The sequence below is a fragment of the Leptonotus elevatus genome, chromosome 15 (assembly GCF_054856555.1).
Source record: "Leptonotus elevatus isolate MCC_2025b chromosome 15, RoL_Lele_1.0, whole genome shotgun sequence".
NCBI lineage: Eukaryota > Metazoa > Chordata > Actinopteri > Syngnathiformes > Syngnathidae > Leptonotus > Leptonotus elevatus.
In genome coordinates this window covers 3372672-3392278 of record NC_141253.1, presented here as the reverse complement: position 1 = coordinate 3392278, position 19607 = coordinate 3372672, and the positions used below count along the sequence as shown (strand labels likewise).

Below are 19607 nucleotides of genomic sequence, written 5' to 3'. Positions count from 1 at the left end.
CGTCATTTTAAAATTGGCATCTGATTGGTGGGCTGTATCGGTTGGTTTTCACAATTGGTTGAGAAGAGAACAAATGGGTTTTCACGTTTTCATCACAGTTTTTTGAATCTCGACTAAATGTGTGGATTTTAGCGTCCCTTCTAAAAACATGCATGTTGGGTTTATTGAAAATTCCATTGTACGTAACAGTGAATGCTTGTCTGTCCATTTGTGTGCTCTGGGATTGGCCGGCGACCAGTCAAGGGTGTACTGCATTTCCCTCACAAAAATGTCACAGTTATATTTTGTAGCTTTCTGGCTATCAACGCAATACATATAGATTGATCGGGACAACTGTATTGAAAATACAATTTATTACACTGTGTAATAAATACATACAAAGATGCAAGTAACAGCATTTTCTTTTGATAACAAAACCAACCTGAACACGAATGAATTGACACTCAACTCAGTCACTCATATCAAAGAAGTCTAACCCCTGTACAAGACATGTGGCGTCTACACTTTTTCTGCATGCAAAAATTATGAAGATTTTAAAAAAACAAGAAGACAAGTTCTCCAAAATTGGGCAATGGGAAACAAGTTGAGAGTTTGACTCATTCGTAAAAGATGGAGTCGGGACGCCTCCCGACACTTCGGAAATGACATGCAAGTTGAATTTTTGATGTTTTTTTTCCCCCCCTTCCTTTTGTTTAAAGACGCACACCGTGAAGTCTCCTTGTACGGAACGTGTGATTGTCGCTAGGACCTGGCATTCCTCTCAGTCTCCGCCAAACATTCACGCACCAGGCCGCGGGCGTGGATGATGCCTGCCAACAAAACAGGAAGAGAAAAAAAACCAATGACATCATGATCATCGACCACATTTCGGAATTGGGACACAAAAAAAAAAGGACCTCTCTTGAGCCTCTCCATGGCGCTCTTGCTGCCGGCGTACGTGGGTCGGATCTCCTTGCCCAACTCCTCGATGATGGCCAGCAGCTCGGCGTATTTGTTCTGAGGCACTTGGCTGCCGGTCAAGCCCTGAATGAAGTCATAAAGTGAGTTAGATGTTCCACTAGCCATACTTTTGCCCACACCTGTCCCAATGAATTTTTGGGGAAACTAAGGAGCAAAAAAAAAAAGGTTGCCGTTACCTGTGAGAATCCCAGAGAAGGCGGTCCGTAGTCGCTCAGCAGAGGCCTGTAAGACTGCAACTGGGCCAGGTTGGCTGCTGATTGGAGGCTGCCAACTGTTGAAAACAAACACTTTTTATTAATAAAAATAAATAAAAATAAAAAAGTCCAACTGATTTTTTTTCTGTGTTACAATAAATACATAGTAAAACTAATTTGACGTCTCAAAATATATATATTTTTTAAATGATTTTGAATGGGAAATTTGCTTTTCTAAGACAAAGACTACGATCTTTTTTTTTTTTTTAGCATCACACAAAACCACAAAATATGAAGCACAGACTTTTCTACGTCAGTTAAAAAAAAAAAGACATTTGAAAATTAAGTACAGCTCAGTTGTATTTAACTTGGGTTCAACGCTTTATTTAATCTTTAAGAAAGGTTTGTTACTTTTGTTTTTCAATACTCATTCAAGAGGGTTTTTTTTTTTACTTTTATGTACAAAACCATTTAATTTATGTTCAAACTGCATGTTACAATGGCCGCCATAATACATTACATAATAATAAATAAATAAATAAAAACAGCTTCGTTTTTAATGAACATTTAGGCCTACGTTACTGCATTTTAATGTTGGCCGCACCGTTGTACTTGGCGAGCAAAACGATATTTTTGGGACCAGAAACGACCACAAAAAGGTTGCAGTGGCGGACCTCCGTCAGCAGATGTCCGCAAAGAGGCGCCTCTCGTCGGCGTGGATCAATCAAGCAGCTCGGAGCTGGAGAGCATCATGGAGGAGGAAGCGGAGCGAGGCTTCCTCGACGAGACACGACCGATACATTTTTTACTGTCGCCGCCTAATCGGCGCCCACCCGCCCGGAGCGCGACCCCGGACGCCGGTGAACGTCGCGCGAAACGCCGTCGCCTCGGTCTAGACCGCGTCCGTCGAGGTTTTTCCTCCCCCTTCTCGACATTCGTAATAATGGCGGCTACGAATTAGCCTAGCTCCCAGGATGTGACCCGACATATGTAACCGGACAAAAAAAAACTCCACGCACACACACGGGGCTTTCTCTTCAGGTATTCTCCGAGAAACCCCCGAATTTAAGCGTCGATTTAACCGCCACACGCCGGGACCCACTCGGACGTTTTGTGCTCACCCTGGTTCCCCGAAGTTCCCGGAGTGTGCTGGTGGGCATTGGGCTTGTAAGACATTCCCAGAGACATTGTAAATGAAAGAAATCCAAATGACCCGACATTCAGCGAGGCGTCTGTCTCCCACTTTTTTTGTTGTTTACGGCGGCGCCGGCAAACATGGCCGTCACTGGATGTTGACACCCAGCCAGCCGAGGCGAGCCCCGGTGAAAGAAAAGCCCCGAAAAGACACACTTTTGTCGGCCAAAAGCGGGACGTTTGACCGGAGCCCGGAGCACATTTTAGAGCAAAGTTGAGCTGCTCTTTTGGGTCACTTTCGATGACTTAAGAAGCAATTTCAAATATTTTGACGTCACTTTTGAGCTCGCTTTGTTCGGGCACGTCCTAATATTTTTTTATATGAAATTTTTTTTATTCAATAAAGAGACACGGGTGGTTAATTACAATATTTGACTAATCACTTTTTGGGTGAAATAATGACATTTGTGTCCACCTCTGAGTCGCGTACAAATGGTTTGACCCAATTTTGACACCAGTCAACTAGAATTAAAATTATTCAAATTAGCATTTATGAAATACGCATTTCATAGAAAATGCACAATCTTATGGTTCAACCCAAATTTGACTATAACTCATGTTTTAAAAAAAGTGAACTCCACTTAATTAGCGTTTATTATTAAATAACCATTTTATCGTGGAATTAAAAATTACATTTTCGTACCCCATGTAGTAAACAATAAAACTACACTTGAGTTAGCATTAATATTTTTTATATTTTTTTTGACCAAGATAGAACGGGTGACAAAAGTTTGACTCTGCCTAAGTTACGCATTTTTTATGAAATAAACATTTTAGTAATGCCAAATATTTGTTTTGACTCTTCTAAAATGATCAATTACACGCCAATGAGCAGCTATTATGCCAAAATGTTTTTTTAAACACAATTTGACTGCTTAAAATTGTCAAATATATATTGTAAAACATTCATGTTAATCACCTAATGATAAAATATCACCCCCACAACTACCCATTTTTAGGCCCCAAAAAAACATTTGAGGAAGAGCAAGTTTTACCAAGCTTTATTGACCATTTAACACTTTTCATGGCCCTATCAGCTGGGAATGATTTCACTAAATTTCCAACGCCCCGACACAACTTGAACACATCTCCCAAGGCCTTATGGTCAACCTTTTGAGCATTCATTTGTAGTCGACATACAGTTTAAGGCCCATGTATGCTCTTAGACCTCACTAATAAGACAATTCGGTGACCACTAGTAACATTTTTCCCCGACTATATAACAAGTCTGCACACTAGTAGGATAACTGCATGTTAGTAGACACAAAATGACTAGAGGGCTTTTTAGTGCTACTAATATATCCCAGGAGGATAATCGTGCAAGACAGGACTCCTAGTTGGACGTAGTAATGTTACGAGTGCGGCACAGTAGGTGACTAGTGAGGTTCAACTGTGAACTAGTATGATACCTTTCTACTAGCATACTGAATTGTCTTAATAGTGGAGGACAAGAGTGTACTAGTACATGAACCTTTCAATAAAGCCGCAACCTTAAGATGACATCAATGATATTCAATAAGTGTTTAATACAATTTTCTATAAATATGCAGATTTTGGTCCATGTGGGAAGTGTGCCTTCTGCCCAGTAAGATCATTCCGTACACTCGCAGAATTACTAGAATGAGTACTTGGACCTTTTAAAAGTAGATCTCAAATAAATGCTCAAAAGGCTTTCCATAATAGGCAAACTACAAGTAGATTTTCAAGGATATGAATAGTCCATTTAAATAGACAACTTTTTTTTTTTTTAATACAAAAATGTACAAAAATCAACATTTGTGTGAGACCTACTTGCATTACTGAACCAAGAACACTTGATTTATTTCTCTGCTAGCAGATGTAGTAGTGGTGTCCTTCAACAGTACAAGTGGTAGAAGAAGAAAAGGACATATTTGACCATGGAATGAGCCGTCATGTCCAAAACACCTGAGACCATTCAAAACAAAACAAGGGACATGTCATGCATTTCAATCAACTCATGCAGAACTTCCCGGATTTGTAACCGCCACATTGAACTTGTCAAGACAGGAAATGTGTTTTATGTTAAGGGTGGCTTGCAGTTTGCCAAGATCACTACACTACTAACAAAAAAAGCTAATAGTATTAAGACTTTTGGATGACATTTTTGGATAACAAAATTCAACATAACCTTTACAGGTGAATTTCATTTGACCATCTTTTTTGATCCGTGAAAAATTTCAAGGACATTCACTGCAAATGAGCCTGAGAGTAAGAAGCAAAAGTTCAAGTTGTGGAAAAAAAAAAAAAAAGGACATTTTGAAGTTGGACGTGCATTTAAAAGTTCAGAGGTCAACTTTAAGTTCACCTGTAAAGATAACACTTCATTTTCGGTTACTCCGAAAATCTCAACTTGAAGCCCAAAATCTCAAACTATGTTTAAGTCCCATGTATAGTGTAATGAAACATTCCTCTCGACAACTGTAGGAAAACAAACAAGAATCAAAGTGAAAGTCTGAAGGGTTTATTGTTGGATTGTAACGTAGCGGGTCAGATTCCAGTGTGGCGGGGGCGGTCCGTCGCGCATCTTCCACTCTGAATGTCAGAGGACGAAAAAACATCACCCGTCGGAAAGAGAGGTGATAGCGAGAGTCTTCCAAATGAAAAGAATAAGAACGAAAAGCAAAAAAGCCCTGAAACAGTTCCTCTGTATGTACACCGGTCCGCTTTTACGGCGTCCGTCTCGCGCCACTATGTGTTGGGCGCGTGGCTCAGACTTTGGGGGTGCAGCTGCTGCCTCTTGTGCTGCTCCTGCACGGCCAGCTGCTGGAACTGGTCCGACGTGGACAGCTTGTGCATCAGCGGCGATACACAGTTGGCCGGAATGATCAGTCCTACGATGGGTGGGGGGGGGGGGGCGAGATCATGTTAAAAGGGGAGTCAACCCCCACCAAAAAAATATTGACAATAATATGTTCTATGCAGCCCCCACTAGTTTAAATATGGTATTCTGGTTAACTCATTCACTGCCATTGGCGGCTATAAAAATTCATTTGAACTATTTCTATTAGTTTAGCACCCCCCCCCCCCACCCACACACACTTTTGTTAACAAGAGTATGAAAACTTAGAAAAAATATATAGTACATTTAGAACAGATATAAAAAAAAATTGAGTTCACTCGTGAAGTCATGCGATTAATTACGAAAAAAAAAAAAGTACGCCCCCAATTTTTAATCTTTTATTTTAAAAAGAAAAATGTAATCGTTTTTTTCTTAAAAAAAAGAAAAGATGATTAAAAATTAGGGGCGTCAGACGATTACATTTTTTAATCATAATTAATCGCATGACTTCACTATAACTCATCACAAATTTTATATCTGTTCTAAATGTACAATAAATAATTTTTTCCTAGGTTCTCATACTCTTGTTAACAAGAATGGGATTTTTTTTTAAACAAATAGAAATAGTTCAAATGAATTTTTGACGTCTATAGCTGTCAATGAAGTGAATAAGTTAATATTGCGTTAGTGGAATGCAAGTTGAGCAGCAAAATCTAGCAATTTTTTTAATCCCAAGGCGGCCATTTTGCCACTTGCTGTCAAGTGAAAATGACATGGCAGTTGCTCAGGTCTCGGGTTGCGCAACTGATGTCATCTTCAGTCGACAACAAGTGGCAAAAAATGTGCCGCCCCGAAAAGGATCAAAACGGCTGGATTGTGCTTTACAACTCATATTTCACAAATGCAATAATCGGAATATCATGTTTAAACTAGTGAGGTCACATATAACAGGTTATTGTCAAGAAATGGTCACGGTTGACTTCCTCCTTAAGTGTGACAATGTCGTCATTTGGTTAAATTCAGTAAGTCTCTCGATTGCACACAAGTAAAGAACGACAAATGATTCCCCCGCCGCAGCGCTCACCGACTATCCGCTGGCCGTCCTCGGTGCGCAGACGTACAATCTGCACCTTGACGTTGGTGCCGCTGACCGGCGTGAGCACCTCCTCCAGTTCGTTCCACACGCTCAGCACCGAGCCGCACAGCACGTAGTACGCGCGGCAGCGCAGGCCCACCTCGCACTGCAGCCCCACCGAGGCCTTCTTACAGTTGCCCCGCCTGCGGACATAAACGCCGCACGCGGTGGCTTCAAACAAAAGGTGCTCCGTGTCCCGAGTTGTTTAACACCCCCCCGCATGTAAATGCCATTAAAGTTGAAATTTGGTACTTTTGTATCATATTCATCTTTTCATCTGAAGGCCAAACGGGTTCAGTGTAGAACAAAAACAAACCTGCTGTCCCAATACTTTTGGAGGGGACCGTACATACTTGACAGACGTACCAGAAAGCATGCGAGCAGATTTTCGCCGACGAGGTGTGCTGCTCGTTCCAGTGTTGCTTGGCGTCTTCCGACAAGACCTAACAATGAGGAACATTAAAATCATTTATAATTTCGTTTTTTTTCTCTTTTTAAAGGATGCCTTGTAAAAAGAGCTGGGGAAAAAAAAAACTTGCATAAAAAGCAAACCTTCTTAAACTTCTTCTTGATGTCGGCGTATGTCTCCAGCTTGAGTTGCCTGCCCGTGTTGGGTCGGAAGACCAGGAAGAGTCGCTTCTTTGTGTTCACCTCCTTCACCAAAATGGCCGTCTTCTTATTGTTCCGTGACTGGAGAAGTTGAACGAACACACACACACAGTTTGAATCACCTCCCATGCAAAATGGTGGCAACGTGACGTCGCCACGTGTCACTTTCTTTCTTTCTCCGTGTACTCCCACAACACAAGAGTGAAACTTGATAAACATGTTCAGGCGATTGTCATTTCATTTATTTCACGCAGCAGTCAACATAAGAAAAACCTATACATCACTTTCCAACCAATCATTAAAACCCGGACGAGAAAGAAGTGGGAGGAAGAACACTTAAGCCAAGGTATTACTTTAGCACTTCTCATTGAACGTACCTGCACATAGAAGCCATCATCTGGTCCATTCTGCTCCGCCCAATCATGCGTCGCTTCCTCCCAAGACATCCCTCGTTCCACGCTCACCTGCCCACACACACACGCACACACACGCAGAGATGCAACTTTCACGTCCTTTGACCCCAGAGGTGGCAAACGTACTATACTAGACAAATACTAATACTAGATAAGGATGTTATATTATTATTATTATTATTATTATTATTATTACTAACCATATTAAGTTGACGCAATACATTTATTTAGGTTTGCCTAAGCAGAAAAGTACGTAAGCACAAAAGTAAAAATACATAAAAAAGTGGGTCTCGGTCCGCACCAGGATTTGTTTGTGTGTATTCAGAACCTGCCCAAAAGGTCCGGATCAGCGTGGGAAATGAACTCGTTTAAAGCGGACCAAACAGTGCAGGTCTGAATGTATTTGAACGTTGCTTCCTACCAAAAAATACGCTGACAGGAACCTACCGTGAAAAGCTCAACGTGGCCTGACGCTGTGTAGCCCGGCGTCAGGAACTTTTTGCAGTCCACCTTCTTGACCTTCTCATGACCGGAGCCAAGATCTTAAAAAAATAATAATAATAAAAAAAAAAAAAAAAAAGTAATGAGAGGGAATCACTCAAAATTGATTTTCTCTTGTCAACAGCAACAACAAAAAGAGAAAGAAAGAAAATAATAATAATAATAATTCGCACCGAGAATGCCCATGTCGAATCTGCCGTTCCGCTTGGCTTCCTGGATGACGGCTGCCAGCGTGTCGGAGAAGTACTGAAACAAGGCGTTCTGCTGATGGACCTCCATGCCCAGGATGCGGTTCAGGAACTTCCCAATGTTGTTGTAGTCTGTCAGGGTTGGGGGGGGGGGGGGGGGGGGGGGGGGGGTTCGCAACATCAAATGCCGTGAAAAGCCAACACCAGCAGCAATACTGCAATATGATGCGTTACAGTTGTCAAGGTTACCTTTGTCCAGAGACAGCGCGTTGTATCGGTCCTCCACATTGATGAGGCCCACGCCTATCAAGCCCCTTTGGACATCTAAAACAACAAAAGCAAGTCTTTCTCAAACACACAGGCGTCCACGAGATTCCTTGTCATTTCCAAAAGAGTCGGTCGTACCTTTGAAGAATTCTCCTTCAAAGTCCGAGGGCGGCGACACGAGCGGCGTGTCTATCTTCACTATCGACTTCATCACGATTTCCAGAGCGTTTCGGCCGTACTGCAACGACACAATTGTGCACAGTTGAATCACTCAAACGCAGCCTCAGATTCTCATTAAAGGCAGCAAATTAAGACATTAGTGCCCCATGCATGGTGAAGTTGTTCGGCTTTTGTGTTTTATGTTGTGTCACCAAACGTTGCCGTCATGCTCTGCCCACAGAAAGCGACACAAAACTAAAAAGAGTTCAAAATTTTGAATTATATGTCTAATTATTCATTGCCATTCGGCACCCACAATCACATTTCACTATTTAGTCTCTTTTGCATATGTGGTTCCAATTAGGCAGCAATGATTAAAATCTCAAGGAGCCTATCTTTGAATTCTTCTTTAAAATGGCCAAAATGACACTTAAATTGCAACTTCTACATAAAAACATTTCTTAAGACAAAGTGCCTTTGTGTGTGTCTGGACATGATAGACACGCCCATTAAATCCCATTTTGAGCATCTTGTGCTTACTTTGTTGTCAAAGTTAAACCTGCTGAGATCTCGGGTCTCTGTCGCTCTTCTGTCTCCGTGAGTTAGCGCCCCCTGTTGGAGAGAACACACAAAACAGTCAGTCTGACAAATTTAACAGAATGCTTTCCAATTAATAGTTACTAAATTGACATACAAGACTTTCTAATCTTTTGGCCACAATGGAGGCAAATCTCTGCTCGCCGGCCAGCTCGGAGATGAGGAAGACGTACTCGGGAGCTGTGACCTGGTTGGACCTGTGAGTTCTTCCTGTGGGTCACACGGCAACATCGAGTTATATCACACGTCGTCACCGATGAGGCAGCGAGAAAGTTTCCGCGCCGGCTCTGGGCTGCACCGACCGAACTGCTGGATGGCTCGGTCGGCGCTCCACGGCAGCTCCAGCGTCATGTGGACCCTGCGGCGCTGGTTCTTGACCCGCCGGTCGGCCTGCAGCGAGATGCCCGAGCTGGCCGCTTCCGAGATGATGGCGATGTGCTGGGGGCGGAGAAAAGTGGCAACGGTCAAGACTTCGGTCCAACTGGTAGTCTGCCGTTCTAAAGAGTGGGTTTCTTTACTTTTTCCCCGTCCATGAAACGCTGCTTCTCGGTCAGGTTGAGGATTTCCACGGGGACGTCGAGCTCCGAGCGAGACTCGTACGTGATGGTGCCGTCGTCGTTGCTGACCACGCGGCCTTTGCGACCTGTCATCTAAAAGGTAAAGGGGAAATAAAGGATGAGCTCAACATTTCAGGTTTATTGTAGGTCAAGTTCGGCCATCTTCATACAAAATACAGTATTCGATAAATATTTTAAAAATACGATCATAGCCTTATTTATTAAACCATTAAAAAAAAAGTATATTCTTATAAATGCATTTACATTAGGACTAGAGCTATCAAATATTTGCAGAATACTACAAAATATTCCATCAATTATTAGAGTAATCAAATAGAAATTCATTTTGCATTATCAAGTAACATCACCTCTGTTACGGCAGTTGCATATGCAAGACTCAAGATTGCCTGCTGGTTCAACAAATTCAAGACTTTTTAAGGCTACTTGGGATATATTTTAAGAGCTTCTTCACTAAATATGACCACCAAGACAGCGAGATAAAAAAAAAACTACCTTTTTTGTGTGTGTGATTACGACTTACTATTTTTAATTTTTAATCATTTTGAACTTATTAAAAAAAAAAAAATGTATTGTATGTTTTTAGAATTATGTTTCTATCTGGTTCAGGAGCTGAGATATCAGATATTTTATTATTGTTGAATTTCCAGGTTTTAAGACATGTTTTTGCCAGGCCCTTTAGGCCTTTAATGGGTTCACCAAGTCAATATCAACGCTAGCTTAAATTCCACATTTTCTACCTCAGCAACGTTTTCCGGTCCTCCCAGTTCGTCGATGAGCTCGTCCAACGTGTTGGGCGGCAGCTCCTCGGCCAGCTCCTCCAGTTTGTCCAGGAGGTCCCGCTTCATTTTCTGAGCGTGTTCCACGGCGTCCTGGCTCGTCAAGCAGCTGTCTTCAGGCTCTGCCTTAACTGTGCAACCACCCGGCCAGTTGAAAAATGTCTCCCCAGAATATGTCAAAGAGCAATTTTAGCAGAGCGCCGCCGCGTACCTGCTATCGGCGTGGGCGCAGGCGTGACGGGCGCGGTAAACTTCGGCCGGGTGGAGCCCAGGCCCGAGGCCAGCAAGGCACTTTGGATGGAGTCGGGGTCGATGCTCTTCCGTCGCTTGTTCTTCTTCTTTTTCTCTTTACTTTTCTTGGGCTCCTTTCGGACGAGCCAGGGATCTAAACAGAACAAATCCTCCACAATCAACGGGGGTTCACACTTTCCACGCGTTCAGTCGCTTTTCCTCACCATCCTCGTCGTCCTCATCAGACTCATCTCTGAACGGGTTGAAGTCGTCGTCCTCGTCCGCCGAGCTGACCGATTTGAAGCTGTCGTCGCTCTCGCCGTCCCTGCCAGAGTCTTTGTCCGACTCGTCCGAATGGCTCTCGTCCGAGCTCGTGCCCGACAGTCCGCCGTGCGTGCGGGGCTTCTTCGTCTGTTTTTTCTTGATGTCTAGGGCTGGGGAAACCATTACAAACTAGTGCTGTAGCCTGTCGCTATTGAATATTTTTTAGAATGATTAATTTATTCAATTCATCGACTAATCAGATTCATTTTAATTTTGCATTAAAGTGTGTTACAAAAGTATTTCCCCCCTGATTACTGTTTATTAACCAGTGATTGGTGTTTATTTCGTACTTTGTATTAGTATAGTGATTTAAAAAAAAAAAGGGGGGGGTGATGTTAGTACTATATTACCGATTCAGTCATTGTTTTCCAAAGTAAAAACAGATGTTTGCAAATGTCTTATTTTGATTAAACACAGAAGATAATCTTCTTTCATGAAGGACTACAGAAATCCGTGAACAATTACCGTTGAGGATTTTGACCATTTACATAAAAAAAAATGTCTTCAAACAATTACTCGATTATTAAAATAGTAGACAGCTCCGTAGCACACAACTTCCTTTTTCTATCTGAAAGTCAGACAACAACCTCAATTCTCATACCCTTTCTTTTCTTTCCCTTCTGCTGGGATGTGGAGTCACTGGGCAACGGGGTCTTCTTGGCCGAGAGGTCGATGCCCAGCAGGCTGTAAAGCTTCTGTCTGTCAGGGGCCGGGAAATGCTTCTCCACTAGGGACTGCAGCACGCCCCTGCGACGCGAGAAAAGACAGTGAACGCATCTCCATTTTTTTGTGAAACAATCATTATTGCCTGATGGGAGTTCCTACTTTGCGGTCGACACAAAGTCATTCAGCTCGCCGCCTCCTTCCTCCAAGGCCTCCAGAGTTCTCGCTTCCCCGGTGGACTGCAGGCCGATCACCACACACTGCGAGGGGGAAAACGACTTGTCAGCATTTTTTTTACAAAAAAAAAAGGGGGGGACCAAAATCAATACTGTCAATCAACCAAACAAAACAGTAGTAACTGTTTCTACGTTCATCTCATCCCATGAATACCAAAACTCCGTTAAGTGCTCTATTGATTAGCCAATCGGGTAGTTCAGGGGTGCTCAAGTTCGGTCCTCGAGAGCCCCGATCCAGCCTGTTTTCCATGTTTCTCTCCACTAACACACCTGATTCATGATCGGGATCGTTATCAGGCTTCTGCAAAGCTTGCTGATTAGCTGATCATTCGATTCAGCTGTGTTGCAGGAGGGAAACAACTTACAAACTTACCAACAAACTTACCATGCCTAATCTTTGATAGTGAAACGTCAATTGATCTAAAAAAAATTAATCAGAAATTTTAAATATATTTGTTAAACCGCACAGCCAGCATGTTTTGGGAATACTGTTCCACCATGTGCTCATAAAACATTCACATTAGCCAAAAGTGTCTGCCTTTCAGCAAGCTGGCAAATTTTGCCGTTGCACGAACATTGTCTGACTGCTTGCAGTTGATTTTAAATGTGCATGCATGGCTAATATGCATTCCGAACAGCATGACATCTACATAACACAATGAAAATGACATGGAAACATGGAACATGGAAAACAGGCTGGATAGGGGATCTCGAGGACCGAACTTGAGCACCCCTGGGGTAGTTAAAGCATCAAGTTTCACCTTCCCGTTCTGGACCTCCTCCCTGGCCAGCTGCACCACCCTCCGGACTTTAGAGGCGATACAGAGATATTTGAAGAACCTCTGGTGAGCCGACCAGAACTGGCCCCACATGGACTTCTTCATACGCTGCTCGGCGTCCATCAGGTTGGCCGCCTGCTGGAACTTCTCACGGGCGCTCACCCACTGAATGGGATTTTGAGATCCATTTTTAAAACTTTTTTTTTTTTTGCAAGGTGAGTTTTGTCGATGCTAAAAGCCGGCGGCGAACTCACCAGCCTGACCGACTTGTTGTACATGTGGATGTAGCGCTGGGTCAGCGGGACCTCGTCGATCTTGAACGTCACGCCGGTGAAACTCAGCTGCCGCGCGATGTACATGCCCCTCAGCTTCATATCCATGGCGACGATCTCCATGGCGCCCACGCCCCTGAACGAGAGGGCCCGTGAAAACATTTCATGTGTCAAGTTTTGCAGTTAACGTCAACTAAGAGAACTGTGCGAGCAAGAGAATGAGAAAGGGTGCTCTCCCTTTTTTCTTATTTTTTTCGATTTTGTAAATCACCTGCGCTCGACCGCTTGAATGAAGTTGCCAAACTCCCTGAAGGGAGTTTTATGGCCCCAGATGCCCAGGCGGTTCATGTAGGCCATGTTCCGTGGTTCCGAAGCACCTGGTGAGAGAATAAGAACTTTCAGTGCTTGGCAGACGTCTAGCAGATGGTTCCCCCCGTGCCTGCATTCTCGTCACCTGTAGCACTGGCGTACACCACACGAGCCTTGGGGAGTTTGTTCTGAAGCTCCAGTACCGCCAGCCCGGTTTTTGTAGGTTTGGACGATCCAATGGGACACACGTTTTTTGCCTTGTGACACTCATCATAGACAATCTGGGGTGAGTGAGGTTAAGAGAAAAGTCTTCCACACAACCACTGCGCTGTGAGAGATCAGGGGTGCCGCTGAAAACAAGACACTGAAAGATTTGATCCAATTTAAAACATCCCTTAATTAACGTTGGGGAACACCGACCCACATGAACAAAAGTCGGGCATTAAAAAGGGAAGGATACGACGCCGTCAAAGTCCTCGCCGCACCAGTGGAGCAGTTGCTCAAACCTGGTCTTGTACTTGCCGCCCGACTGGCTCTCGCCGATCAGCGACGAGTAGGTGGCGAAGATGACGCCCTTCTTCACGCTGCCGTTGTGTTTGGAGGAGATCTTGCCGTACTTGAACTGGAAAAATAGACGTGGAGTTGAGTCGCACTGTCAAGTCCAAACACTCCAAGTGGACATATGTAAAATTTACTTAAAGGGGAAGTTGACTCAATAAAAAAAATTGGGGGCAATAACATGTTCCTGCAACAAGTAGTCTAAATACGGTATTTATTGTCAAGAAATGTTTATGGTTGACTTCCCTTTAATTGCTTGTATACAAATAGTTCAGGTCTCCACCTCTGTGAAGGAGACGTTCAGCATTTGCGCTCCACTATGATGCAACAGTGGGACAAATTAACATAACTACCACCACACATAGTTCGTCCAACCATGGCATGATCAACGAGCCTGAGTGAAGATCCAGAGCCACTTTCAAGTGACTGTACTGTGAAACATACAGATGCATTACCATGCAAAAACACAGTTGTTGGCGATGCATCCATGCGCCACATACTGTGTCGTGTATGATGAAGTGACGCCTTTGCGTACAAATATTTTTGTCTTTTAAGAGATAGAAACACTTTGGTATACCCCACCTAATGTTGTCATGGTAAAGAAATATAGATTCACAATTTTGAGATGACTCGCTCGTCGTACCTTGTTCAGGGAATGGACCTGGATGTTCTTGGCTCCAATGTCCCTCAAATCCCGCTCGGCGTCATACTTCAAGTCATTGGAAACGCTAAACCTACAGACAGGAAAGTGAGATCAACATTTCAATTTGTCAATGTAGCAAAGATCACAAGGGCAACATATTTGGCATATTTACCAAAGTGATCTCTTCCTGCTCAGGAGGTAATTCTCATAGATGATCCCGGCGATGGTGCGGCCTTTCCCCACACCGGCGCCGTCGCCGATCAAGTAGGCCGCTCGGTCGCCGCTCGGCAGGAACGTCTCGTGTTGCTGCGACGGCAAAATGTTTGGAAGTTCGAGACGGACGGACGGACGGACGTGTGACATCGCCGGGGACGAGCGAGAGACGCTCAAATCACCTGGGAGGCGTACGTGATGGCTTCCAGCTGCAGGGCCGAGAGGCAGCCGCGGTCGATGACCTCCTCCGGGATGCACAGGCGGTACCACACGTCCGGCGGGCTCACGCTGGACAGGGAGCTGGTCTCCACCACCGGGTCGGGGTGCCGCAGGCCAACTTTTACTGCATGCATGAGATGGCGGCTACTCAATGGAAAGGTTGGGCACCAAAAGTGGGCCAGCAAGACCTTCTCTACTCGCCGCAATGTCATCAGAAGCACTGACGTACAATTACAACCTAAATTCTAATACACTTGTGTGCCTTGAGAACGCGGGAACCAACTTATGAGTTTTTCAAGATATGACTATTATTACTGCTGCTTACTGAGAATGTGTGACCATTTCCATGTACTATATAGCCGCATGTCTGTATTATACTGCCCCCAAGTGGCCTAACGATGCACAACAGAAGTCTTAAAACAAAAAAAATGTGGCAAAAAAATGCAATTCATTACATTTAATTATGTCATTACTGTATGTTTTTATTGTCTTCACAGTCTGATCGCCTCATTTTGTCGCGTTCCTCGTCAATGTTTGATTTAAAAAATACTGGTCTGGCACAAGTATTAGGCAACAAACGCAAACACACTTACACTTCATTGGCATGTACTCCGCGTACGTCTCAGCGTGACCCAACTCCTCCTCTTCCTCCTCCTCGGGCTCGTCCTCGTCCCTCAGCCCGGGCGCGTTCTGTGCAGGGATGGATAGCTGATAAAGACATTCATCTGCTTTACAGACGTGATCCAGTGGCATTTTTTATACTCACCAGGGAATGTGAAAAAGCGTGCATTTTGAGCTCGTCGTTATTCCAGGTTCGGACGTTTTCTTTCGCCGGGTTTTCCCTCTTGACGCCATTGTTCATCTCACCTAGAGCACAAACACATGGATCGGTCACTTGCTTTTATGAGAGATACCTTCTCGCAACTTCCCGGATTTGCCAAAAATCGGTACAACACTTGACTCCTGATTATGAACATCTAGTAATTTTTTTTGGCATGTTAAGGTCAACTTGGCATTAGGCTGGTACATATCTTTCTTACCAGGTCCGGTGGCGGTGGCTACCAGTGTGGCGATGTCCGGTGGTGGCTTGAGCTTCATGAGCTCCACCAGACTGCTGCCCTTCAGGCCTGAACCCTTCGCACCTCCCGCCCTGAGGAGGTCTTTTAACTGGATCTGTTCAATGGGAGAACACGTGTAAGCGAAACCGCAGGAAAGGCCTTCAAAAATGGCAAAACTTCCTACCTGGTCTTTGTTTGAAGGCACGGCTGTGGACACTGAGGGGTGGTTGCTTGTGGAGGTGGGCGTGCATGAGCCCCGCAGGGCGGCGTTGGTGACGTGGACCACCTTGGTGACGGTGATGGTGTGTTTGACGGGGTTGCCGGCCGACTGCTTGGTGGCGGCTGCGCCGAGCGACGGCAGCTGATTGAGCTGATTTAAGACAAACGTGGTGGTCGATGGCTGAGGTTTGTGTTGCTGCAAAATGAAGAAGGGGGGTGTGGGGGGGGGGGGGTTTGATTAATGCAGTTCATCGGTTGCATCCTCACTAGAGTGCAGATTTTTAACAAAGTGTTTTTTGATTTTATGTATTTACTTCAACTTGAATTGGCCAAAAAAAGAATTTAAAAATAAATACATCTTGACGCAAGTACAATTTGCATCTTATTTGCAGAACTGTTGGGAGGAAGCTTAATATTTTTTGGTTCCTCAAAGTGATGTTAAACGTTATTCCACCATTTCATGAAAGCGTCACTATAGTGGATTTTTCAACCACTGTGGGTGGGAACATAAAATGACTTAAAAAAAAATATTAACAAAAATCTTACTCTGATAGTCACGATGGGGCCTGGCGATTCGGTTCGAATGACTTCCCCGGACTCTGACCCCAAGCCAACGTCCAAGGCGCTGATTGAGATAGACTGAAAGGCAAGCAGGAACGCTATTAGCACACCAATACCTTTGACTTTTTCTTCTGGAAAGAGGAGAAGAGGAGCATCTCACTTGCTGAGTTGTGGAGGGCTGCGCGACATCCTGAGAATCGACGTCAAATACTCCGATGTCATTGGGGCAAATGCCGCTCTCGCTGAGTGCAGTGAGAAGTAAATCCTGTCCAGGATCCATCTGCAAGACACAGAAAGTCACTGAAATATAATCAATAATGCAAGACATAAAAATACCAACACCGCTGGAAGAAAACCACAACTATTACAAGACTGAATCCGATTTTGAAAATGGCAATTGTATGTTAATAACAAAAAAAAAGTGCTACTACATAGGGGTGACAAAACATTCTTGAAACACAGTCTATTGCATTAATACATTGTCGCGAATTATTCTGTTGAGGAAAAAACGATTTTATTAATGAACAATCGGGACACTTTGCCTTGAAAGATTATTAGTTTTTGCAGACTCTTGTACCAAGCAATGCGACTTATTTATTCCCCAAACATTGGTGCTGTATTCTTAAAATAGAGACTACAGCATTTCTGTAACACAGTTTTTCTTTAGCAGTGCATTTTATTCCTATAATATTAATGCTTGGCCCTTCAAAAAAAAAAAGTAGTTTTATATATACACAGTACATTTTCATAGCCAATTTTTCATCCATTATGTGTGTGTAATTGGCTGTTATCAAACTTACCATGCCTAATCTTTGATAGTTAAAACGTCAATTGATCTAAAAAAAAATTAATCAGAAATTTTAAATATATTTGTTAAACCGCACAGCCAGCATGTTTTGGGAATACTGTTCCACCATGTGCTCATAAAACATTCACATTAGCCAAAAGTGTCTGCCTTTCAGCAAGCTGGCAAATTTTGCCGTTGCACGAACATTGTCTGACTGCTTGCAGTTGATTGTAAATGTGCATGCATGGCTAATATGCGTTCCGAACAGCATGACATCTACATAACACAATGAAAATGAAGTTAAATTGTAAATCTCAAATTTTTGGGGGGTGAAATGTTAAAAGGCTCAAATGCAACCTTATGGTGACATTTGCACAAATAGAATGTGCGCTGCAAAAAAAAAAGGGGGGGGGGGCTTAAGGTGCAGCGCACGTGATAAACTCTTTGAAATAGAACACATTGATAATTTGCCAAGATTACTCATGTTTTTTGTAGGTAAATCAATATAAATATGACGATGGAAATGAGAAGGTCGGGTCAAACGAGACACGTGTTAGCTACGTCGTACTTCCTGCTTCCTCTTGACAACCTCGCTGCTACCAACTCTTAACAGGGCTCTTTTAAACCATTACAACAAACTATTTTGCACATAAACACGCAAAGGTGTTTGGACTAATTTAATACTTGTAGTCGGACTACCTTTGATTTTGGTAGCAGATTATTATTATTTTTTTTAAATATATATTAAGTTATTTTAGCTCGACTGTCCCGGGTGACACAGCTCCATACTAGCTAGTTTGGCTAGACGAATCGAAAGCGAACCAAAACTAGTTTTTTGGGGGGGGTTTTAGGTTAGGGTGCAAACGGGAGCAAAATACGAGTCATAAAATAAGTCGTGTCGTGCCTTGTGTTGCCTAGCCCTAGAAAGAAAACACGCAGTCATTGAGCTAGCTAGTAAATTGTACTAAACAGCCCCGGCGATCACGCAACGCCAGTACCTGAACGCAACACATTATCCATACACTTTTCCGCATTATTCTTCGTATTTGTGTTGCGGCGTAAGCTGTGGCAAATTCCCTGTGACTTAAGGCGAGAGGAAGGGCACAACACCCTGGACTGGCCGCTGGCCACGGTCCAAGTGAACAAAAAAAAATGACCCACGACTTAGTAAACAGCCCCGGCGAGCTTCGCAATGTCAGTCGTGTACTGGAACGTCAAACGCCGGTAACGGAACGCCACGTTTTGTTTTAAAACGGCTCCTGTTACGCATGTTTTAGTTCGCATTTGTCGTTAGATAAGTGTGATCCGACTTGGAAGGCGTTTAGCCGCAAGCGAGTCAGTTAGCTAGACGTGTTAGATAACTGAAGACGCGCGTTCACCAAGGGCGAACGACAACGGGCGTCTCCTACAACTGCTCCCCGTAGAAGGGACACTTAAACGCGGCTAAGGTGGCGGGTTCGCCTCGCCTGTTTGTGTCATTGCTGCGGCTAAGCTAACGTTAGCAACGCTGAATGGCAAAAGGCAACCACCGCACACCGGGTAGTTCTTTAAAAAAGCCCCCAATAATTCCACGCGTGTGGTAAATTCTAATTTTCCCGACGTAGTTTCTAGAAGGTTGGGCTTACTTGAGGAGCGGTAGACGGGGCGCTGTAGGTCCGCAATGGGGGCGCCTCGCAGCACTCGTTCGGTTGTTGTCCTGTCCGCGCCGCCGCGTTCACGCCATCTTCTTCTTCTTTCTTTTTTTAATCAAGCTCTCCGCCGCATGCTGATCACGTGACGTGCACCAGGCCTCGCTTAGCCGCCTCTGGTTCCGCTCCTCCCGTCGTCGAATGGGTCGTCCCTGCGCCGCCCCGCCAGCACCACTGCGGCCGTTGGAGCCGCCGAGCCGCCACGATAGTGCATCGGCACAAAGAACAAGCGCGGCCCTCTTTGATGCTTTTGACGCAAACGACAAACATCGCATCGGTCAAACGTAGTAGCAGGGCGTCACGTGACAGCGGGGCGAGTCTTAATTCTTCTTCTTCTTGTTCTCGTGAGAGTTGAATGGATGCTTGGCAACCTAGCGCCTCCTGTCGAGCTGGAGTTGTGAAACAAAAAAAATGGAAGAAATCTTTTAAAAATAATTTTATTATTATAAAATATAAATTGGAATAAACAGGTATAT

General features: G+C 44.0%; 2 protein-coding genes across 2 annotated transcripts; both read right to left on the bottom strand.

Annotated features, from left to right (window-relative positions):
- Positions 1-338: 338 nt before the first annotated feature.
- Positions 339-2555, bottom strand: cdk2ap1 (cyclin dependent kinase 2 associated protein 1). The gene is made up of 4 exons (XM_086096816.1): positions 2276-2555; positions 1137-1231; positions 897-1023; positions 339-809 (listed from the first exon to the last, which is right to left on the bottom strand). The coding sequence occupies exons 1-4, from the start codon at positions 2340-2342 to the stop codon at positions 742-744; spliced, it is 357 nt and encodes a 118-aa protein (XP_085952942.1). The 5' UTR covers positions 2343-2555; the 3' UTR covers positions 339-741.
- Positions 2556-3333: 778 nt separating this feature from the next.
- Positions 3334-19445, bottom strand: sbno1 (strawberry notch homolog 1 (Drosophila)). The gene is made up of 33 exons (XM_086096206.1): positions 19069-19445; positions 16817-16936; positions 16642-16734; positions 16061-16291; positions 15859-15991; positions 15585-15685; positions 15412-15508; positions 14782-14942; positions 14559-14692; positions 14387-14477; positions 13646-13807; positions 13331-13466; positions 13148-13253; positions 12859-13012; positions 12587-12769; positions 11752-11849; positions 11528-11673; positions 10827-11036; positions 10583-10756; positions 10333-10502; positions 9536-9667; positions 9320-9455; positions 9115-9227; positions 8961-9032; positions 8400-8499; positions 8244-8318; positions 7980-8126; positions 7753-7847; positions 7270-7356; positions 6836-6973; positions 6650-6726; positions 6233-6426; positions 3334-5200 (listed from the first exon to the last, which is right to left on the bottom strand). Exons 2-33 carry the CDS (start codon positions 16934-16936, stop codon positions 5058-5060), a joined length of 4209 nt encoding a protein of 1402 aa, XP_085952332.1. The 5' UTR covers positions 19069-19445; the 3' UTR covers positions 3334-5057.
- Positions 19446-19607: the final 162 nt, after the last annotated feature.